The 24396-nt window shown below is 39.5% G+C and overlaps 1 protein-coding gene across 3 annotated transcripts in view; it reads right to left on the bottom strand.

The window, feature by feature from the left end:
- The window catches only part of DPY19L4 (dpy-19 like 4), a 31243-nt gene extending 7435 nt beyond the window's left edge, over positions 1–23808 (bottom strand). Inside the window, exons 1-16 of one of the 3 annotated variants that reach the window (XM_059863896.1) lie at positions 23672–23808; positions 19414–19521; positions 18331–18455; positions 17537–17627; positions 15707–15828; positions 14688–14833; positions 12897–13020; positions 12213–12347; positions 10857–10988; positions 10669–10767; positions 9418–9491; positions 7461–7619; positions 5682–5801; positions 4505–4625; positions 3023–3079; positions 612–694 (exon numbers count right to left, since the gene is read on the bottom strand). In XM_059863896.1, coding sequence (XP_059719879.1) covers positions 612–694; positions 3023–3079; positions 4505–4625; positions 5682–5801; positions 7461–7619; positions 9418–9491; positions 10669–10767; positions 10857–10988; positions 12213–12347; positions 12897–13020; positions 14688–14833; positions 15707–15828; positions 17537–17627; positions 18331–18455; positions 19414–19468 — 1643 coding nt within the window. In that variant the 5' untranslated portion in view covers positions 19469–19521; positions 23672–23808. Of the gene's footprint in view, positions 1–611; positions 695–3022; positions 3080–4504; positions 4626–5681; positions 5802–7460; positions 7620–9417; positions 9492–10668; positions 10768–10856; positions 10989–12212; positions 12348–12896; positions 13021–14687; positions 14834–15706; positions 15829–17536; positions 17628–18330; positions 18456–19413; positions 19522–22464; positions 22646–23099; positions 23248–23671 lie in introns of those variants that run through there. The other 2 variants (XM_059863886.1, XM_059863903.1) reach the window with 2 other exon arrangements.
- Between the last annotated feature and the right edge of the window lie 588 nt (positions 23809–24396).

Raw genomic sequence — 24396 nt, 5'->3', positions numbered from 1 at the left:
GGATCTAATTTTCAGAAAAGCACACTTCCTAATGACATAGTTTGAAGTTAAACTGAATGAGGCAGAATGCAATTCTGAAACCTTTGGTGGTAAGAAAAATAAATCTGTGAAAATTACCTGACTTGATATTAACTGTGTATATGCTCAGTACAACATAGCTCCATACTTGCTGTGGTCAAAGGGGAAGTCTGAATAACACACATATCCTGACAGAAGTCTCTAAATCCTCACATTCAGCCATTTCATTTTATTGGCTCAGATACATAACACTTCAGGGGTTTTGGCATTACAATCAACATGAATCCTGTAATCTAATGAAATGTTAGCAAGATCTAAGATCCTGCTAAGATCTCAACCTCTTTGGAAACTAGGTCTGCAATGACATTAAACACTACTTGTTTGTGTGTTCCAGGACCTTCTCTTGTAATCCATTATAGACTCCTGTTTCTTTTATGGGAACAATACCAAGCTTAAAATATAAAACTTCTTCCCCCATGCATCATTGAATACCAAGGGAAAACCCAGCTTGACAGAGGTAGCTCCACAAACTGCAGAGATAAAAATGCCCTTATAAAAAGCAGTAAAATAGAAATGTTGGACTTCATGCTTACTTTATCCATGTCATAAGTTCTACTGTATCAGGATCATAGAATTCTTGCAGTTCCGTAAGCTCTGTCATTATTCTAGGGAAAAACTGATGGAAATGTTTTTGGTCACTTACAGTTTAAAAATTATCTATAGAGCATCTCATTACATTAAAGCCTTAAGTGACACAACAGAAATGGGTTTCAACAGTTTTCCCCCCTGACTCCTGACTGCTTGAATATTTTGCAAAACTCAGCTTACAGGAGACCCTCTCCAAAATAAGTATGTTAAACAGAAGTTCTCATCTCTCCCTATTTCATTATAATACTTACATTTAAAAATGAATAAATAAGTAGCAGCAACAACATCCATCAACATCAAGTGGCCTTAAATGCATCAAAACCATAGTTCAGGTGGTCATATGCAAATGCCTACAAATAAGGGCACTGAACCAAGAAGATGATAAATCTCTCATGGTAAACCTGTTTGAGCAGGAAGGATTGTTCTATTGTGACTTGATGAAAAGGTGTTGTGCAAGCAAGACAGGAGAGAAGAAATTTCCTAGAAGAGCCCTGGTAATGTGCCCAGACTTGCTTCTGACTTCAATCACTGCAGTGAAGAAGAGCACATTACGTTGTGTGAAGTGGGGTATCTCAATTTATGCTCTTGAAAAACATTTTGGGAAAAGGAGGGATTCTGTGAGATAGAATGCCACCTCTTTCAAACCAGGCCAGCTTGCAACCCTGCATCATGACTTCCCTACCCTGTCAGGTCTGAGATCCTTCTTTACTAAGATGGGAAATTTTATAAGTCCTTGAGCCATTTGGTGCATTTATCTGAAAAAGCCATGGCTGGAAACTGGCCAGCCTTGAGGGGCTAGAAGAGGTACATGTACATGGTGTTGTAAATGCTAAGTTATTGGATGTCAGCTCTTCTGGAAAAGAATGAAATTTACAGGTTCTGCCAGATTAAAGAGACAACTTACACTGGGACAGCCACAGTGGACAGACAGTTGTAAGTGGGAGCCTGCTTTTAACTGAGGACTTTCCACCCCCATTACCTGGACAACTCAGCTGTCAAGTGACAGCAGTCTACAAGCAGCACACGAAGAGCTGCCATAGATTTGTGTCAGGGACAAACAGCACTGCTGTTACACATGCACTGAAACTACTCCCAGAACAGAGGAATGGAAAGAGGAACTGCTACTGCCACCCCAAGGAGACCCTGCTTCACTCATCAATCACAGCACCTGAAAAAACTGAGTTAGAGGAGGGACTATGCCAGACAGTCAGAAGGCAGCCAAGCAAAAAGATGCTGAGCTATACAGTCAGCCTTTTATAGCTTCAGTAACAGATTAGGAGTCTCAAGGCATTTTTGCTGCTCTGTTGCTTCTTAATCAACATTCCCAAACTCAGGGATGAGTTATGAACCTGGAGAGCAAAGTGTTCACCACTGCTTAAAAGCAGAAGGTGGAGAAGCAATGGATGGATGAAGCCCTCTAGAGTCCAAATCCCACACTGCCTTCATTAAAACAATCTGGAAAGGAATTACTTGGGTAACTACGCTCGTTTCCTCTATTGTAACAGATTTCGTAACTCTTTTGAGCAACTCTAGCATTTTTTACATTCAGTATCTATTGCTCCATCAAAAACATGTAAAAAGTCAGGCTACAATAGAAAATTTAGTTGCAATATAAGATAGATGTTACAAAATCTGTTATAATACTGTTGGGCAAGACTGGCTTCTAGACATGAATTCTCAGACTAGCCAAACTATTTTAAAGCTGTGCCACTATAGCAGAGGATTACACTTCATGGGACATTTCACATATTTTTTGCACACACACAGGAGCTTAGAAAAATAATTTCTAAATACTCTACCCCAAGTCTGTCTGTGACTTGCAATAAAGAACTAAGTATTCATTTTAAATATGGAAACAGCTCTGTCTTTTCTTCCCTGTACTGTAGTAGGTACACTCCTCGACACAATGGTCTGCACAAAGAATTTAACTCCATTATAATTTGATGGGAGCTTTTCAAGCAGTTTGTTTGCATATGGCCTCCTGTAATTTTACTTCATCTAACTTTACTCCTTTTCACTAAAACTAAGATTGGGGCAACATAGTTTTCAATATCCTGAGTTTTCATTTGGCAGCATTTTCTTTGTTCAGTCTGTTTATACATCTAAACAATGGAATATAATAGTCTTCATTTAAATTTAATTACAATAAGCGACCATCAAAAAATTAAATTGTCAAATACCTTATACTGAAAAAAGTAAAGTTTTTTTTTAAACAAAACATATTTTCAATGAATGACAGCTTCAATTTCATCAGTTATATTTAATTTCACTGAGTACATTTCATTACATTTGCTCATCATTTTGACTCATATTGTGCCTGCATAAAAAGAAAACTCCACAAAGGTACTTTTCTTACCTCTTTCCACAAGCTGAATCCAATTATAGTGGGAACTGCCATACTCAGAATAAGAGCCTAGAAAGTACATGTTAGAGAAAATGGATTATGCACCATTCTCCATCTCTGAGGTGTCCATTGATTCTGCTCATACAGTGAGCAATATTTATGCCTGAAACCTTAGTGACAGTAGGTGAATCTTTGTGGTTTTCTACCAGGCAAAAAACTTTCCTCAAACAAGAATTTGCCTAATTTAGCATGGAAAGCTTCATTTGACTCACAAAAACTTTACCATCAATTTTAGGCACAGTTAATTACTACTAAAGTAACAATGATTCCATGTGCACATGATATAGGGAACAGAAGAAGGTAAATACCTCACATTCAAACGCTATGAGAAAGGAAAAAACCCAAGCATTTCAAACCTCTGATGTTGTTCAGATTAGCATTATTGATATGCAAGACCCAGAAACCCATCTCTCAGCATACCATCACTCTAGCTGATACAATTTTTGCTTTGCAAGAAGGAGAAAATAGCTTCTAGAGTACAGAAAACATTTGGTAAGGAATGCACACTAGGCATTCCTTTGATATTAAGCTACTAACATGTCTACTGTGTTAATAGTAAAAAAGCAGGTATGTATCACAGGAAACATGGAGTATATAAAAGAATGTGCTCATCATGTAGCTGAACATGTTGTTAATCCTTGACTGAAAGAACACAGTCAGTGTTTCTGATATAGCAGTGTATGGTATTTTCACAGGTGACATAGTGAACATCTAAGTGTAATATATTTATTTCTATAAGCCTCTTGAATTTAGGGTAAGCAATATCCTATCCCTATTTTATTAATAAAACCAATGCACAAAGGTACTAAAAGTCACACAAAGCAACTTTTGTCATATTGAGAATAAAGTTAGGGTTGGAAGCAGGGGAGTTGTTTGCTCTGTGACACAAGCTTATCTTCAGTCACAATACTTCGCTATAATGGCCATTCATCAACAAATCTTATACAAAGTAATTCAACTTACCATTTCTTATGGAGCAGTTTTACTCTCAGCAGTTATATTCACCTTACTACACCATTTTAAGACCCATTTCTCAGTCAAACAAAGCTTACGCCTTCCCTGTGCACCAATACTTTTTCTCCTGCATTCCTCCTAAAAAGTGCATGACCTTCTTGACCAATACCAACTAGATATGAAAGAGAGATTGAGGTCTCAAATATTTGCTAAAAGAAATTGAGAAGAGTGAAAAGGAGACGAAGACAGCTCTGCTTTTTAGGAGAAAAGACTGCAGTGTGAATGCAACTTTATCACCACGTACCAGAGAACAAGTGACACTAAGAAGAAAAGACAGAAAAAGCAGATCATACGCAATCCATTGCTCACAGAACAAACTGTTGTTTCCATGGGTTCTTTCATGGGTCTTAGGTACTTCTTGTTTGCAAAGCTATATACTTGCTAGCTGTATTTTCCAAGACTTTGGCATCAGCAACTCACCAGCAGTATTGGGTGCACAGCTTTCAGTCGAAGCCACTTGAAAAGCGTCATCCAAAGTTCAGGAGAACACACACCAAATGCAGCAAGCATACAAACATAAGGTGTCCATAGATATTTCATTCTGAAAAACACTGCAATAACTTAGTTGGGACCCTGTGTATGCCTCTGTACTCAAACTATTATAAAAACATTCAGATTTTTTTCTTATGTCAGACACAGTCTCGATGTTCAAACAATCTGAGGTCAATTTTGATGGTACTGGAGGGTAAACCAAGGAAATCTCTAGCAGAAGAGCTGGCACCTGATTATCTGCTGTGAGACAGAGGAGCACGATCCAAGGTAAAAGATGACAAAATCCTTCACAGAGTTCAGGGGAGGATGAAAGAAAAACAAAGAGAATAATAGAGTCATTTGGCTGGTTTTAAAGCCAAGAAGGGATAAAAAGCAGCTAATCGGCTAAGCTGTACAGACAATGTACTATAAGGAACTTCCTGAAGAAAGGAAAGGAAAATATTTAATTAACTCTTAAGCATAGACTAGTCAACTTAGAAAAACTACAGGATAACACAACAGTCTGCTCACTTAAGGCAACATTTGTGAATATTTAGATTTTAAGATGAGGAGCCTAATAAAAACACAAGTCTGACATCTTCAAGCTGATTAAGCTGAGAAACAAGATTAGAACAATAACATCTTCCAAGCATCAGCTTCTCTAGCTTTAAGGACTAACATAATACTTTTGAAATTAGTTCTGCTATTGCTTTAATGTGTCAAGCAGAGGTACACTTCATGATAGCCTACACACAAGAAGATGGTTAAGAAATCTTCCATTTCCTAATATTCCAGCACTATTCTGTTCATCAAAACACTACACAAGTTCTTGCTAAAAATAATTACAGCACAGTTCTACACTTATATACCATAAAGAAAGTGATTAAAATGTGATTCAATTCTTGGCTGCATTAAAGCTTGGAAAACACGTTCTAGAGACCAAGCACAAGTGTTCATATAGCCATATCAAATTTATAATCAAAATTATCTTTGACTACTCCGAAGTAGTATCACTATATGCCAAAATTATTTCTGACAAAGGGTGATTTCAAAGGGGTAAACAGTGCTTCATGTCCAGTATGGAACTCTGTTGATTTCAAAAGAGATACATCAAAATCAGACTTACCCTTCCAAACACATCGCTAGACAACCAAGCAAAATTGTGTGAATTACATGATAAACTATTTCTGGCCTCTCTCCAATTCGACCATCCTCAAGTTTAACTGTCTCTTTCAGTGGCTCACCACTGCAGTTGGAGAAAATGAGACATCACTTAATTCAGATATTATCCCAGGAAAAGGTGCTAATAAAAATACTTTTAAGTCAGCAGTGCACAGAGATTATTCCATATCATAGCATATCATACTGTTGCACTGTTTACTTGCTTTTTGTACTTGATCAATGACCTATCAGTACCCACTGTCTCTTGATTTAGATTGCAACCTCTCTGGAGCAATGGCTGTCAATTAATACAATGGGATCACTGCCTATGACCACAAATCTATGACCACCACCTAATCCAGCACCAAGAGACAGTCTAATTTAATAGCATGTACACTATACAAACATTTAGACAAATCATGCTGAACATGCATTTTAAGTTCCTTCGTACCATTAGCATGGTAAAGAAGTATGGAATCTGTAGGATGGTAATTGTGTATGGAATATGTGTACAACAAAGATAACAAAAGTAGCTCTTAGTCACATTATTATAAATTCTAATTATACATAATAAATAAAAATCATAGCCAAAATCTTGCAGTGAAAGGTTTTCTAGTAACAAGATAGCAAGGCACAGAATAAATAACACTTCCTTCTACCATGATGTGATTTATGTTTACATTTTTATAATAAGCTTCCTTATGAAAATTAGAAAAAATATTTTAAGATTATTAACTGATTCAAAAATTTAAAAAAAAAGAGAGGAAAAGGTTTATTTTAAGTTTTTCTTTAAAAAGATGTTGGACATAATGTAGTCACTGCTCATTACAAAGTAATAGTTATTTCAACCACCAGCAAACAATAAGTTTGCTCCATTATTCTGAATATCCTATCACACATCCAACCTGACAAACATTTTCATTTACAGCAGCATAATCTTTATCTGTTAGAAGTCCTCATCCTTGAAATAAACCTATTGATTTTTGCTGCAGACAAGTGAGAAATTCGTTCCAGTGTCTGAGAAGTTAACACCATTCATCCTCTACCAGGAAGAGATAATTTCCTAACCACTGATTTTCTAAGACAAGTTATGCTAGGATCTACAGTTTTGGTATTCTTAGTCTTTTTACAAAGACAGTTCCACTACCCCTTCTCTCAAGGGAACTGTGAATCACTGTGAAACTAAAACTAATTGAGTCAGTTTTACTTCAGTTCTGTTCCAAGCAGCAAAGGCTAGTGGACTTTATCACAGTAAACAAGTGTTTTTAAAAACCAACAGTGAAGCATTATAAATCCAAAGCTCTCTCAGCTCCACCCATCTCATCCTTCTCAACATATAAACTTTAAAAAAACCCAAAAACCCCAAATCCAAAACAGAAAAACAAATTCTAGCAGCAATTAGATAACTTTGCTGTTGGAAGGAGAATTACAGATATAACATCTTTCTTCATCAGTGGGAAGAGACAAACACATCAGCAAACATTAACCAGAGCTCAGCAGGAATTATACCTGCAGGGAAACAAACCAATGACAACTCCCTGTCCTGACAGGAGGGATGCTCAAGAACTTCCTCACTAAAGGACTTTTCTTTAGGAGGCTCTTGTGAGCCTTCCCACTAGTGCTCACACCCTGACAAGCTTAATGGTAAAATAAACTTTGGAGCAACAAACATGATGACCATTCCCTGACGCATCCAGGAGCCTCTTATTTTTAAATTTATTTTTCACATAAACAAGTTACTTACCAAATTCTCCTAAAAATGACCTGAGTTACAGAAAAAAGGCAGATAATTAATACTAAAATATAAAAAGGCAACAGTGATGACTGTGTTAGTCGCAAAAAAAAGTCTTGGGAGGGTGCCTGAAGAGATTCTTGACAAAGGAGCCAATTCATTGTAAAATTCCTAGTAAGGCAAAAACATTCCATTAAAAACAATAATAATATCCCATAGATTAGGAAAAAACCCAACAACCCAGCACAAAACAATTGCAGTTTAACCCATTCATGTCATAGGAAACTACTTGAAATTCATCTTTGACGTTATCTTTTTATCATTTGAAACTGCTTTGCAAATACTCTTCAAAGTAACTGTCAAAAGTCCATCTTCCTAAAAAGTATCTGTGATCTGAAGAGACCAGACTACAAATCCTTTACATCACAAAAGCCAAACCTCCCACATAACTCCATTATGGGGACCAAAAGAACCTTGTTGTCACAGTGGATTAAGATTTTAGAGATATTGATGCAAGAAGGTATGCTTGTCCTCATTCCAAACAAGGAGACGAAGAAAGGAAAGTGGGCATCTGAGATGACAAAGAAGCCTGAGAAACTGGCAGGAATAAAATCCTTAATGTTGAAATTCTAGTTCTGTAGCCGAAGCCACTTCATCTTCTTCTTTCTCAGTTAGCAAGCAGGAAGATAATACACTCTGCTCAGAAGCACTGTCAGTGTGTATTCTCAACTGGAACTGGTGCAGCATGTGGTGCTGTGAATGCATTCTTGTCTTCCTTTGTTTTGCTTCCCTTCCTCTTTCATTTTTTCCCAAGGGAAGACTAGAGGACAGAACCACTTTCAATTAGACAGAATCAGTTTAAAGATTAACAGCAGGACATGTCCCAGCTGGCCTTAAAAGACAGATCTTGAAGCTCTTGTGCTGCAAATCATAACTCCAATACATAGTTACACAGTGTTCCAGGTGTAAAGGCACCCAGTTTGTCTCAATCTCTGGCTTCATTGCAGAGTCTGACAGTCTGAAAAGTGATATTTAGCAAGGCCCCAGGGAGAAAAAGGGGGAAATCCATTAATACCTGGGAGCTGAATAAACTGAAATCCTGACCAGGAGTCCTTTCCTTTCTTGCAAAACATTTAAGAATGAGTATGTGTGTGTGATAAACAATGCATCGTAGTCAGATTCACTATATCTTGTCTTCCAAAAGTTCTCCAACAGTTTCAGTTGGGTGTGATGTCATTTTCCACTCGTTCCCCTGAAAGGCTGTGAAGTAGTTTTTTGTAAGAAAGATGCAGCTCTTCAGAGAGTTCCAATTCCTGCACAGAATTGCAAGTCTTGGCTTGGGTCCAGGAGTGTGTCAGTCCTTACTAACACTCCATTGGAAATTTTCCAGAAAATCTGTTGCCATGTCATCTTCTTGCAGTCCGACATCCAAGTCGTTTACAGATACTAATGTTTTTTCTTAGAATCACAGTTACCTCTGACTTTTAAGATGTCACTTGCCCTAATTTCTTCCAAAACATACAGGGAATATTAGGGGTACCCACAACCTAAGCCTCTTTTGAGATAGTATCAATAGTTCATGACTCTTTCCAGAGCCTTTTTTCCAGGCTATAAAAAGCTCACACTGCCACCTTTACCCTATTATCTTTGCTTTCAAGTCTTATTAAAAACACTAGACAGGATACAGAAAGTTTTCACTCTTCAACATCACAAGAGAACAAAAATCCATGAAATGCTTTCACCCTAAGGCATGAAAAATACTGAAGTGCCTCAGAAACCTCAACACCCTTAGTAAATTCTGTATGTGCATTTTTTTTTTCACTTCAATCTTAAAACCAGACAACAAATAACTAAACTATTTCCCAAGCTCCTCTATAAAACTCTCAAGAGCCACTGAAATGCTACACTTCTCAGAGCAGTTTCAAAAGTTTGGACATCTTAGGAGGTGTAAGAGCTTAAATAAACTTACTTAGTTGTGTTTAAGCCAAGTTTTACTTCAATGAACTTCAGCAGATGCCCATTTTCTTTATGAGGAATGAACATCTGAAAATTAATTTAGCAGAGAAAAATCACACAAAATGCTGGAAGCAGTTTTCACATAGTCATTCAGATTACAAAACATCAGGTAACAATCAACTATTCAAGATTTAGTTAAAAATAACAAAACGGATTAAGTGTGCTAATTAAGGTACTGGTATAGCATTGTAAATCTTCCATAAGTCTACATTTAGGGTTTCCTTGAGAATATTATTCCCTTCATTTCACTCCCATACCACACCAGGAAGGCAAGTGAGAGGCTGCCAATAAGTCGTCAAAAGACTACTGAGCAGTGTAAAAAGGACCATGAAAAACAGACCCAGACTTACTCCCAAGCAAGCCTAAGAGTGCTGTGCTTGGCTCCATAGTAAATAGGACTGCATCTGAGCAGAAGTAATGAGCATTTGTAATCTTCACACAGACTGTCTGAGCTGCCCAAAGTTCTGTAACTTACTCATAACTATAATTTAACTCACATTTTTCAAGGTTGGAATTTATTTTCCTGGAGATACAGCAAGGCTAGTCATTCTGAATGGCAGAGGAAAATAACTACATGTGAGCATTCTTTCTAGCCTTCTAGGGTTCAGTAGTTTATTTACTTTTAAGTTAATACTGTTAATTCACACAACCATGGTGAGTTTGAGGCATAGAAGAAAAACACAACAATATGTGTAAGAGGCCAGCAAGAGGGAAGTGCTAATCAAAATAAAAAACCAGGCTAAAATCCCACTGTGTAATCTCAACTCCTAACTGACCCCTACACAGAGTGAAAGCCTCTGTTCCCATGTTCTACTTGAAATGTAACTGAAAATTAATATCTACCCTAAGACCACTCATACTTGGCTATTGTGTCACCATGCACAAGAATATTGTTTTAATATTCACACTAGTCTGTAGAGGCCATTCAAGTTAAAACAAACTCTGTATTTATGAAACAGATAAAATGTCTTTTAAAGAGTATTTCTATACTGTTTCAACCCAAAAGACCAAAACGTCAACAAGTCGAAGCTGTTTGAGATGCTACAAAATGACTAATTTTTTAGTACTCATACTAACTGTGAATTAAGCTATGAACTATCATATCAATAAGATAAGCAACATTTCAAAAGATTGTTCCAAAAATGTATCTGCAACTTTTAATTTAGATTCTGAAATTAAAAGCACTTTTTTAGAGGAATCTTACCTTTAATAAGAAGTTTAGTGTCACTGCTACTGTAAGTACCAAATAAATATACATTATTTTCAGCAATCTTGACACAAATGTGCTTTTTTTCATATTCATCTGCAAAAATATTTAAAGAATGCTGTATAATTTTGAAGTTCAGTTTAAATTTTAAAACTACACTCAGGGTTAGAAGAAAGTCTACTTACCTGAAGGGATTTGGAGAGCATTAAAGCTACCACAAGACTCAGTAATGGTGACACTAGTAAGGCTGAATTTTCAAACTGCAGAAGGTACCCCACAATGACAGAAAACAGGTAGATTCTGTATACCTCGTGCACCTGTTGAAGAAAAAGAATTAACAATAAAATAAAACTACAGTGGATATAAATCCTGTTTTTTAGACCAGTAGATAGCTCACTTCCGTTGTTAATCAGGGGATTAATGGATCTCAATCCTTCAACTCATGAACCTAGCAGGGTACCATTTGGCTGTGGAAAGCACTGCACATGAAAATGATCCTGATCAGCCTCAGTAACTAAAGGACAATTACTTGACAATAATTCTGTAAAAATGCCATAAGCAGGAGTATTTTACCAGGTCTCCCCACCCAGTAACACTCTCCTGTGAAGACGCGCACAAAGCAGTAACTACAAGGCACCAGTAAGAACATACAGTTTGTGACAGAGCTCACCTGTAAACAGGTGGTTTCCTTGCCCTGAAAATAATTTGGTCATTAACCCGTCTCAGGAATGAATACTCAGACTGTTATCTATACTTGCTGTTATTTACTATTTGAAAAGCAGATGTTATAAACCTTGATGCTTGATTCTTCAAACTTTCACCAAAATACCCATTTTCTCCCTTATACATACACTCTGCTTTGAACAACAATAGATCAAACATTTCCCACTGCTGAGGAACAGAATAAAAAGGAACTGAAAAAAGAGGTGAAGAATTAGAATTGCATGCAGTTTGATGTCTAACAAAACCAAAAGGCATGCATGTACAAAAAAGCATACTTACAACTGCAACAGGCAGCATAAGAACATCTTATTGTTGCAACATTTCTAAGAGGCATTTTGCAGAATAAATTTAAATACCTTCTTGTATTCAAAAATCAATTTGCCCTCAACATCTGTCTAGTCTATTTATTGGCAAAACAGTGCAGGACAGGCCACTGAGGACGAAAATGAGCCCTTTAACTGCACAGAGCCAACAAAGCACTTCTTTGGTCTGCCCACCCTGCTGTGAATAGGAGAAAGAGGCAGCTAGCCCAAAACGGAGGAATATCATTCATCATCACTCTTTTAGCTCTCCAAAGATGTTTCACGTCTCAGAAGCTTTGTTTAGCTTCTATCCCAAACCCAGCAGTCCAAAAGAGACTCAGTTAAAGTTATTTTATTCTTCCGATGGATATTACATGCACTTCAGCTGGGCCCAGGCTGCAAGACACTCAGCACTCAGCCTTGTGCCCTCTCGAGCTCCTGAGCAGTACGAATGGCAGGCAGCTCAGAGGCTGTCTGTAAGTCCCCAGCTGTCAGTAGGCTGAAAAGTTCCAATACCTTCTCTGTCTGTGCTAGGGCAAAGCTGTCTAGCAGGAAAAGAGAAACAGCCTGGACAAACAGGAGATAATGACTGTATTCCCACATCATCATGAAGGTATATGTTGAGGCATTCACCAAAAGATAACAAAACTTCTAGAAGGAAAAAAAGAAAAGAAAAAGCATTAATTTTGTACTCGTGCATGTCTGTCACCAAGAAACTGAAAGGTCATTAAAACATAAACTACGGAAATTAATTATTGTTTTGGGAAGTAATTAAAATACTGACTTCAGATGTGCTTAGCTTTCAGATGGAAGAAATTAACTACTGAAATATTCAAAAACATTTCAAGCCAATCAGAAGAAATATTTTTAAGAAAGAGTCACGGTAAGAAAGTAACAACCATCTTCTTCAAGAAAAACGGTTTACATGAGAAAAATTCTGCCTCTGTTTATTCAAAAACAAGCAGCACATGGCCCATTACCACACTGTTCTCTCTGAACCCTCCTGGGGGCACAACAAGGTAGGGCACAAGTTGTTTAGCAAAAACTGCACATGCCTAGGTGAAATCCAACTGGCTCTTTTGAAAAGAAGAAACAAAACTTCTACTGTTTTCTGCCCAGAAGGGCAACAATAGCAGAAGTAACTAACCTAGAGTGCAGCTTTACCCACAGCTCTTTATTAAGAAACGAATTTTGCTTTACCTCAGCAGAACAGTTTAGGTTCTTTTTTAAATAGCCTGTGAGAGCTGCTACTTGACACGCAAAATATGGCAAAGCCCAATTTTCTCTTGATGGTATGGAATAATCAATTCTTGTTGTGTCTGTCCTAGAATAAAGTACAAAGAAACAAAAATATTAAAATATTTGTTGTACAAGAATATCAAGGAAAGCCTAAATGCCACTACTAGGTGTAAATGTGGCCTTACAAGCAATCCTTTCCTGATTTTGGTGCAAAGTAACACTGACACAATTTTGCTGCTGATATAGTTCACCAATTTATTAACAGCATGAAAGGCCCAATCTTTACTCATTCATTTAGCAGGTTTCCATGTTAGCTGGCATTTATAGGACTGAAGCCAAAAAGCATCTGCCTCAAGCCTTTTCTGACCTGTAATGAAAATCAGCTCATAGCTGAGAGAAAAGTTTCCTTTCATTTCTCATACAATATGTTTTAAACAAGTGATTTAGGTAGTTGAGCATAACATAGGATATAAACTGCTGCTCCCTCACAGCAGCAGCAGCAAATATTTTGTCTACAGGGAAAAATTCTGCCCAGCAAAACAAGAGATAGATGGATGGGGAGCATGCAGGGTTTTCTCATGGAATGACTTGACAGTATCCACACAATTAGAGGTGTAGGTGAAAGTTTTTAAAAGTGCTGAAGTGACCCAGAAGCACAAGCCACACTTTCAAATGTAATCAAAGGCATCAGTCTCAGAGGCACATGGTCTGCTTTGTGTCTACTATGCCTTTAAAAAGGAGCCACAAGCTCCTTTATCATTTAGATATTTAAAAGCATTACCTTTCATTTTTTCCTCTGAAGCCTCTTACAGAGGCATATCCAGAGCTTTTTTAACTACTAAACCCTTCATTTTGTTGACACTGTTTAATCTTATTCACTGTTGAAAAAAATTACAGATTTATTCACCATTTCCCCTACTTTCCACTGTTCACATCAGCTTGATGAACAGTATTTACAGCTATTAATCACAGATTCTGTCATGATGACTTCGCACTCCTAGAAGGTGCTTCCCAACAGTTCTACTTTAAAGGTATATCTCTAACATTTTGCTCCATAGGTCTTTTGTTTCAAGTGCTCTCAAGTTCCCAGAAAGCCCCAGAGCTCCACGGTGGCAAACCAAGAGCATGAACATAGGTTTTCATTGCCCAAATGAAGCTCCCTCCTATTGTGGTGCTTCATAAGGGGAAGGGGAATTCCAAGTGAATTGATTTAAAATAAAAAGGTCTTGACATTAAGATCATCTAAGAAAATTCCATTTTGCAGAAAAACCCACTACAAAAAGAAGATTAGAAAAAAAAAATCTAATATTCTTCACCAAAAAAAAAATTTCTTTCTATGCTACTGGACAACTGTCACAACATTTAGAGCTGGCCAGAGAGTGCAGCTCTGTTTTACAGCTGTTTTGGATATTTGTCTTCATTCTTCATCAGCACAAACCCAAACTTTCTGAGGACTATTTTTGAAAAATGAAATTGTGTGTGAATACTCCTGTATTCACACACATATGTAAAGTCAGTTCAACTGGTAATGTGGATGGTTTGGACAACAGGAGGCCTTTCCATTAAAAAAATCATCATGAGAATCAATAATCTCTTGAAAATGTTTTCTATTCACCATAAGATTTTGCTCTCACAGTGAGAACACAAAGCTTAATAAAAGCATTTCAATCCACTAATTAAAATCACTTCAATCCACTAATATTTTAAAATTACTTATTGACAAACTAGATTGTATAAAGATGTTTTTCTTACCTGTTAATAATGAACCATGCTACAGTCAGCATTCCTGCCAGCCAAGTCCCACTCATAACCCAACTGGTTACAAACAATGCAGTCACATAAATTCCCTGCAGTCCAAAAACTATACCAATGTAGAAATACACTGGTTCAATAACTTCCTGAAATTACAAATAAAAACGAAGAGACATAGTGGCAACTGAGCTGAAGCTGGAAATTATTACTATTTACAATTTGTTACTGCTAACAATGTGCTAGGTGCTTTACAAACAGGTAAGAGATGCCTCCTATTTTAGAAAAGGACTGGGTATGCTTTTATTTGGGGCTCAAATAAAACATGGGGAAGAACAAAGTAGTGTGAATTAAGAGCACACTCCAGGACTCAGCTTGCCAGTGCCATGATTTTTGAATTTGCTTTAGCTTGAACACTCCCTGTGTCAGATTTAATAAATCTATTCTACAGTAGGACATGAAGTTCAGAGGACTACTAGAAGAAGTTATAAAAGGGAAGAACTTGAAGAAGTAAAGATGTGGCAAAAGTGGTTCCAAAATAAGTAAATAATAAAAAAGGAAAGATAATGAGAGAAGACAAAAGTATGCAGCAAGCAGAACAAAGCCTGAGTAGAGTGGAAACTGACAAAAGGTTAATCTACAGAAGTGTTTTTCCCTATGAGAATGGGCAGACAGGTACCACAATAACAGAATTCTGTACTCCAAAGGAGTTAACTAACTTTCCTGTTTTTAGTGGATAGCACAGATACTCCTGACATTTCTAAGCAGTCTGTAGAAGTAAATAATAACAGAAAAAGTTACTACTTAGTGTTAAAACCCCAAAATCCTATGCCAGAGACTGATCAGAATTGAAATTGAGGAGAATCTGGACCTGGTGAGAACCTCAGCTCAACTCATTCAACAAAAAATGTATGTATTAGTTGGATACAGCACAAAAAGTCTCATATACACACACACACACACACACACACACACACACACAACCATAATGAAAGTACAGAAAGTAGGAGAAAAGCACATACTTCGCTACCAGATGCTTGATATAAAACACTGGCAATCAACTCTGGGTACAAAGTCATTTGCTGGACAGCATTTATGGTCTTCAGTGATACTGTCTTATTGTTGTGTGTCAATTCATAAACACCTACAGACAAAAAAAAAATTATTCCTGGAATCACTTAGTACTCCTGTTCCTAAAAGAGGGTAAAGTGTATTCAAAGGCAGGAAGAATAACATTTGATCATTAAAGCTACTGACTGATTCACCACACCTAGTTTAAAAGGAAGGAGAAACTTCTGTGTTAGATGTCATTCCCCTTACTGATCTAGCTAGAAAGTTATTACCCTTTTTTCATGTAGTCTTTAAATAGAAGGCCCAAAACTTATAATCTGAAGCACAGCCTCTTCAGTAACAGACTGATGCAGTCCTGGAACTACATGCCTTTAGATCACCTCCACCTCCACAGGAAGATCTTAAGGAGTAAGACAGATCTAACCGAGATGAAAAGGATGTATTAAACCTGGCTCCAGAAGGATGTCAGGTATGATGGCCTCATCACCCCTTCCAGCTCTGCGTTTCTGAGATTTCTAAGAATCCTTTGCCAAACACTATGTGCCTTTCTGTGGGGTTAAGATGGAATTGAAGCTGCCATACTTGAAGGATCATTCCAAGATCATTCCAAAATATTACAAATAAAGAAAAGACTTGTCAATTCTGAAAATAATAGAGGGAAGAGCAAAAACAACCCAAATCAAGATACGGGAGAGAACAAAAGCCTCAAAAACAATGCAACAGTCAAACCAGACAAGCTCTGAGCATATCTTGGTGTATGGTCTTCAGTTGGTTCTCTGTAGGCCAAACCAGGTCTTTCAGGACTTACAACTGGGTTCACCACACTGTAATACCCTCTTGAAGACTGGATGCCTTGTAATACCTTGTAGACACGAGTCTACCTGTTTGCAGAGACAGCATCCCTGAATGAGGCCTGCAGTCCATCCACTCACAGCATGGGCAATATCCCCAGAGGACAGGAGGCACTGAGTGTACCAAAGACCTCAGATATTGCTCATGTGCTACATTTCAGCTGGGAAACTGTTCAACCAATAAAACAGTAACCACAAAATTTAGTTTTACTGGCTTCAGTGAAGTTTCACAAAGGGACTGAACTAATCCAGTGGCTGACCACTGCAAGATAAGGCACTTCATCCTCTTCTCTCCTGAGTTCCAGCCCCATGCTAGTGCAGTGCATTCTGAACTCCCTGAGCAAGCATGGAAGTGCTCCTTCTTTTCACTGCTTTAGTTTCCTTTGGTTTAGGGTCAGAGAGTGCAGGGTAAAGAGCAGGAGCACAAAGAAAGGAGAGATCATTGTCACCCAGTCTGTTCTCCTTCCTGTTCCTTTCTGTCCCCACCCCTCAGTGCTCATCAGCATCTATTCATCACAGCTGACAAGATTTAAAACTTCTGGCAGGGACAGGATGGAGCAGATCAGCTTGTGACAGAAACTGTTCTGTCTTCTGACAGAGGATGGAAAACAGTAATTTTCATCCCTCATTCCCAAATTCAACATAAATTATATTTACATGGCAGAAAAATCCACTATTGTGACACAGGCAAACCCAACGATAACTTTGATCCTAGAATACTGATTAAAGGCAATCTGCTGGAACACAGGATAGCTAAATACTGCCTTTGAAAAGGCACTGAAAAATTAGGACAGTGTGTGGTTTTTAATTAATCTGACCAATATACCTACATAAGAGAATAAAATTAGTCTCCCCAGTCTGCAGGAGTTTTTTACTGTTTTCAAAGTGAACAGGACTTTTCAAAGCTAATAAATCAAATGAATTTTGTACCTCTTTCAAAGGAAGGAGCCTTTAGCAGTTCTTTATAGAATGAGTAATAAATGGCACTGTCACCCTGAAATGTAATTTCTCGTTCAAGTTCCTAGAAAAAAAAAAAAAATTAAATCTCTTGCAAAGACAATATATTTTCAGATAGACCGTTTTTGTAACACTGTACATGGTTATGACTTCACTGCACATCTTCAAAATATTCTACAAACCATTAATTTTCACAGCATTTCTATCAGGTACATAATGCTCTCTATAACTTAGCAAATATGCTTGGAATCAGAGCAACTCAAATCCACACTGTAAGTCAGCACAAAATCCACAGGATCTTTTCACATTCACAAACCAGAATTTCATTCAACTTTCTGTACTTCACTTAATAATGGAGTTCTTAAGAAAACAAAGCCAAACCAACCAACCAAAAACCACAAACTGCCCCCCCACCCCCAGAATCCAAAAACAAACACAAAAAAAACCCACCCCAAAAAGCCCAACACCTATTCCTGTCAAGTAGCTTCTGCAATCCCAGTATGCCTCAGTTATTTTTTCATATTTTAGAAAGGTATTTTAAGGATAAAGGGTGACATGGAAGAACATACAAAAGCATGACAAGCCACGACAACTGTTAGCAGGAGGGAAAAAAAAAAGAAAATAGAGAAGACAAAAAAAAAAAGAAGCTGTTTCAAAGACAGAGGCCTCAGTAGCAGGACACAGGACTGCAAGTAGTTTCAACATGACATGGATCAGATTTAATTTCAAGGACACAATTTGGCTTTTGTTTCAGTAGTTTAACTTACCTGCCTGCTGGAAAACCAGAATTTCCGCTCATGATATGTAGAGAGGTACACAGCATACATCATTCCACTGGTGACTGCCGCGAGACAGCCAAAGAAAAGCTTTGCAAAACGCTGGATTAACATATCTGAAAACGAGCAGTGGAAAAGCTGCAATAGTCCAGAGGACTGAGAAACAAACAGCACATCCTACACACGACTCTAATTTCTGAACAACAAGCAAACTTACTAGCATGAGAATTATCCTACCATCAGTAGCACAGATACATCGAAAACTGGTCTGTTACTCTGTCCTGTAGTTTTCTTTCCCAGTTGTTATCATTGCTTCACAGGACCTTCAGACAAAATATTCAACACACTACACTGCAAATTTTCTCCAGCAAGCTTTATTGGCAAACGAATTCCAAGAAGGAAAAGCCTCTTGCAGATAAAAAAAGCAAACTCTAGATTCTACCCAAAACACCACAAACTTCTTAAAGACATTAACAGACAGAAGAGGCATACTGCATCTAACATAATTTCTGAGACATTCTATTTTCCATTCTGGTTTTGAACATAAGAATGAACAAATCTGAATTTTACCAAACTCATTCAAAGGGTGTCTACTACACCTGTATCTCCCTTGAGTTAGTTTGTACTTTTTACATAAAAGCTTTTGGCAGCTTGCTGAGCGCCTGCTTAAAATTATACATAGTTTTAGTTCTGTTTCTTGAAAAGCTGTAAGGACTTTTTGTCTGTTCTTGTTTCAGAACCATTACTTCATGTGTATCAGTTTCCAACCAGAAGATCATTCCAGGAGCAATAAAAATATTTATTTGTATGCAAATAGTAATAGTAAATTTCTTAACTCCCCTGCATCTACCTCCCCAAGCCTGAAACAGTCCAAGACTACCATTTCACTCTCCAATGCATAAAATGTCATTATTAAAGAACTGTAGTGTGCATGCCTATTTTCCCTTGAAATATTCAAAAACCTAATTCAAAGTAAGTCTGTTATAAATTACCGTGTTACAAATATCTTCCCATAAAATGTAAGAGAATAATGAAAAAAACAATCAAAAGTTAGCTAAAAATTCTGTAGCTTACATTTTGGCGACCTTCCCAGCTTTGAATTTTCTTTGTTTCTCTCCTCTGGAGCCATTTTGTCAGATTCTGAGCAGTTTTGTTTCTTTCTCTGTCGCAGGTCTGCTGCCCCTGAAGACATTTTTTTCAAGTTATTGCAACACAATAATAAATTCACACTGAGAAATTCACACAGCAGCAGGTAGCACCAGTTGCTGCTACTGATTCAATCCCATGGAAGATATATTTGACAAAGACTCACTTAAAGTATGTCATATGTCCAACTAAAATAACAATATAACACTACAGAAATCAATTCTTATGTTATTCCTTAGAAAAACAACAGAATTCTCTTGAGGCCATACTCTGGGATTACCCAGAACCCAAACTGGAAACTAACTGGTTTATTCCATTTGGTGAACACAAATGAAGGAAATCAGTAGTCTAGATAAGTTGATGCAGACATTGGGAGAAACTGGTGGCAATTCCTCATCCTGGTTTTATGCTGCTACAGCAGTGTAATACAAAAATTGGGCTAGTCCATTATTTTTAAATTGAGATGCCTATTATTTATATGGCAAAGGCTCTTATAAAGTAAATGTAATATCACTTTTTTCCTGCTTTTGGATCTACTGGAAGTAAGCAGATTTATGAATATTTAGTCTAACACATAATTTAAAAGCCCAGTTTGCTCAGCCACATAGATCACATCATAAGACCAAGGGCTTCTGTTCACTTTTTTGTGAGCAGCAGCAGTTTGAAGTCCTGGTCCATTTATTTTACAGTCTGAAAGGCAATGAGGCAAATTCACAGACTGCAGGTCTGTGAATATAAAAGACTCATTGCAAAAAGTATTTTATAATTCCTACATTAAAGATACTCCACAACATTTACGTTATTCTGGAAGTAATGAACAGGTTTAAGTGTAATTCAGGCTCCAGAATTTTTAGCTCTCCTGTTTGACCTACTGCCCAACATTGCTTGAAATTTTGCAGCCACCAATTTTCCCCTGGACTTAAACCCCCTCCTTCATAAACCCATCCAACTTCAAACTTGAAGTGTCATTCTTCACATACCACAACAAAGCTTTTAAGTACGCTGGTCGATTAATTACTTCAATTCTAATTCAGTCTACTTTTAATTCCCAGCTATTACATCTAAAAGTTAGAAATTAGAGATAGAAATATAAATGGTTAAAGCTATGTCTGCCTGTATCAGGACACCAGTGTGTTAATAGAGCAAATTATAAACTATTCTGAGCAAACCAAGATCTTAATGGCAACATTTTCCATGGAATGAACAGAAAATGTCTACTTTCTTAAACAAGACAAGAACTGGAAAGAGTCTAAACAACCCAAGGTTTAGAGTGTTCAGTATCACATTTATCTTCATGTCAATCCAAAATGAAATGTATACCAGCATCTCTTCATGTATATGAGAAGTTTATCATATGCCCAACTGTATATGTATATGAGAAGTTTATCAGCAATGCTAACACCAAGTGCACTGCAGTTAAAAATATTTGTACCATGCAAAATAAAGCAGACTGGAAGAAAATCCAAGATCACAAAAGTGGGCAGATACATGCCTGGAAGAACAACTGAGTGCCCCTGTCACTCTAGTTATGACCAAAGTAACAGCACTGAGAACACTGGAGGAAAAGGCCTTTACTTCTCTGGCAGGGAAGTGAACCATAGCAGAAGTGTAACAAACTTATAAAGTACAGCATTTCAAGCCCTAAGAGAAAGCTCCCAAAGAAGTAACAGTTTAAAATTCTACTTCTGAAACAACATCTCAATCTGCAAAAGATCTTCACCTCGGTTTTGAAGACTGCTCAACCTATTCCGCCCCAAAGCAGTAACACAAAAAGATGTGTGTTACTTCTGTTTCTTGCTGCTGCCGCAAACAAGAAAAATGCTGTTTTCACTTCAATGAATCCTTCAAACAGAGTGATATGAAAGTCAAACAAGGCAACAACTAAGAATTACCTAGATTTTTGAAATGATGACACAGCCCCTAGTAACTCTCTATCCAGCACGTAATTTTTCATCTGCTTTTCAGCTCCCTGTAAGTCCCCAGTTCAAACAAGTTCTTGTTCAGAAAACATGCATTCTGCTTATTTTTGTATTTCTTCTGCAGAACAACATAACTCATTCCTACTTTGTGCCACTATACTCATCTACTTTTCACCTACTAATTGAGCACTGTCTGTAATTTTTGTCTTTTCATCTAGAGAAGGGGAAGATAGAGCTGGGAAACATTCATAGAAGGGCCATGAAGGTGATTTAAGTTGTGCAACGGCTTCCATACAAGGAACAAGGAAGCAAATTGAAGATGCCTCAGTCTAGAAAAGAGGATGACCAACAGAAACATGCCAGACATCTACTAGTTAGTGAAGTGCACACACTGAATAGAGAGCAGTGATTCACCTTTTCTAATACAAAAAGTTCTCAAACAAATCCAATGAGTCATGCTAAAAAGAACCAGCTCATTGCACATCACCTTCACGCAGAACACTCCTACCCAAAGAATGTTCTGTAAACCAAGAGTTTGCACAGATTCATAAGAATACGGACACAGTTGTGGAGGACAAGCAGCTGGAGACTCCTAAACATACAGAAACCATGTGCAACTCAGAAAGTACTCCTGCTGAGAACAGCTGGGAGGTTGGAATATACCATGGGACAGATTTGCATATGCTTGTTTTGCTCCTGCATTTTTTGGAGTACCTATTAACAGTTTTGTTTCTGCTGATTTCTCCAAGAAAACTAAATGCCATCTCATAACTCCTACAAAGGGGGTTTGCACTGAAAAGACATGGAGAAAAATGCTTGTGTAGGGGCTAAAAATGAAGCAGAATCGCAGAATACACTCAGTTTGAAGGTACCTGCAAAGATGATCCAAGCCCAGGTCTTAACCCTGCGCGGGACGCCTCAATAATCACACCATGTGCCCGAGAGCACTGTCAAAGCGCTTCTTGAACTCTGTCGGCTCAGCGCCGCGTCCACTTCCCTTGGGAGCCTGTTCCAGTGCCCAGCCACCGTCGGGGTAAAGAACCTCTCCCTAATTACCAACCTAAACCCCTCCATCAGCAGCTTTAGGCCATTCCCTCGGGTCCTGTCACTCGTCACCACAGGGAAGAGATCAGTATCTGCCCCTCCTCTTCCCCTCCTGAGCAACCTGGAGGTCCTCGTCAGTCTTCTCCAGGCTGAACAAACCAAGTGACTTCAGCTGCTCCTCATACAGCTTCCCCTCTAGGCCCTTCATCTCCTTCGCAGCCCTCTTTTGGATGCTCTCTAGTTCTTAACGAAACGAGAAAGAACACTGACTAAAACATACCGAAGGATGCCCAAAGAGAAAGTACACTCACGGAAGCATCTACGGAGCCCACAGATGCTGCCCGGGGCGCTCTGCCCAGAGGCAATGCCAGGCGAGAGAAAAGAAAAAGACCCCACTCCCCTAGGGACCGGCCCGGCCTCCCTCTTGGGGCTGCAAAGGACGGGCTGCCTTGGGCTGGGCTGGGGCCCGAGGGGCCGCCGGGGCGGGCTGGGCCCGGGAGGCCGCCTGTGTCCTGCAGCCCGGTATTTCACCTCCGTCCGTGCCCGGGCACAAACCGCGAGGGGCGGCCACACCGCCGGCCTGAGCCCGCGGCCTGACCCCGACCGCCTCGGCCCGACTCCGGCTCCGCGCCCTGAGGAGCCGCCCCTCACCTTCCTCCATGGCCGGCCCGAGCCCGCAGCCCGCCGCTGGCTCCCCCCGCCGCTCTCTGCGGGGCGACGCGTCCGCCCCGCCCGCGCCGCCGCCCGCCTCCCGCCGGCCGCGGGGGCGGGAGCGCTCCCGCATCCCCCGGCGAGCGGAGCGGAGCGGCCCCGCGCTTCCTCCCACGGCCGGAACTGCGGCTGCGGAGCGCGGGGGGCGGCCGGAGCCGAGCGGCGGCGCACCGGGACACAGCGAACGTACCGGGGCACAGCGGCCGCGCCGGGCGTACCGGCGCACAGCGAATGTACGGGGCACAGAGAACGTACCGGGGCACAGCGGGCACAGCGTACGCGCAGGGGCGCGCCGGGGCGCTGCCGGGCGGCCTCAGGGCTCCCGTGCGGCAGCTGCGCGGCCCCGTCGCCCGCCCCGCCGCGCAGCCCCCAGGGCGGCACCTCCCGGGCAGCGCGGCCGCGGTTGGTGCCGCTCCCGCCTGCCAGCGCCGCTCCAGAGGCACCGACCGGGCCTCTTCAGAGAGCTTGGGCAAGAGGAGGCTCGGGGTGACCTTATGGCTCTCTACGGGTACCTGAAAGGAGGTTGTAGCCAGGGGAGCGTCTTTTCCCGGGCAGCCAGAGATAGGACAAGAGGACATGGCCTCAGGCTGTGCCAGAGAAGGTTTAGGTTGGACATCTGGAGGAAGTTTTTCGCAGAAAGGCTGATTAGACATTAGAACGGGCTGCCCAGGAAGTGATGGAGTCACTGTCCCTGGAGGTATGTCAGGAAAGACTGGACGTGGCACTTGGTGCCAGGGTCTAGTTGACATGGTGGTGTTCGGTCAGAGATTAGTCTCGATGATCTCAGAGGCCTTTTCAAACCTAATTGATTCTGTGATTACAGAACTGGTCGCTCTTCTATGGAAGAGGTTTGTGGGAATTGCCCCTTGGAGGCTGCGTGTCTCCTGAACCTGCAGTCAGGCCAATGGCCGAGCAGCTGCTGGAAAACTGATTCCTTGTCTGGCAGCTGCAAGGAAAAACTAAACCAATATGAGATTTATATGTTTCCTGGATTTTTAAATAAAATCTAAACTACTTCTGCAGTTATTGATTTATTGGACAGTGAAAGGAGTTGCTTATGATCTTAATGATCCACAAATTATCCATTGCATTTCTAATGCATTGTGTTTGATCTAGGGTTTTTTGTTTGTTTGTTAGTGTTGGGTTTTTTAAAGTTACTGGAATTAGCAACCGTAGTCATTGCAATGAAAAGAACAGTAATTGTTTTAAAAATTTGTGCTCAGACCATTGGTACATA

The sequence above is a fragment of the Haemorhous mexicanus genome, chromosome 1 (genome assembly GCF_027477595.1).
Source record: "Haemorhous mexicanus isolate bHaeMex1 chromosome 1, bHaeMex1.pri, whole genome shotgun sequence".
NCBI lineage: Eukaryota > Metazoa > Chordata > Aves > Passeriformes > Fringillidae > Haemorhous > Haemorhous mexicanus.
The sequence above is the reverse complement of the archived record's forward strand: the minus strand, read 5'-3'. Positions and strand labels throughout refer to the sequence as shown.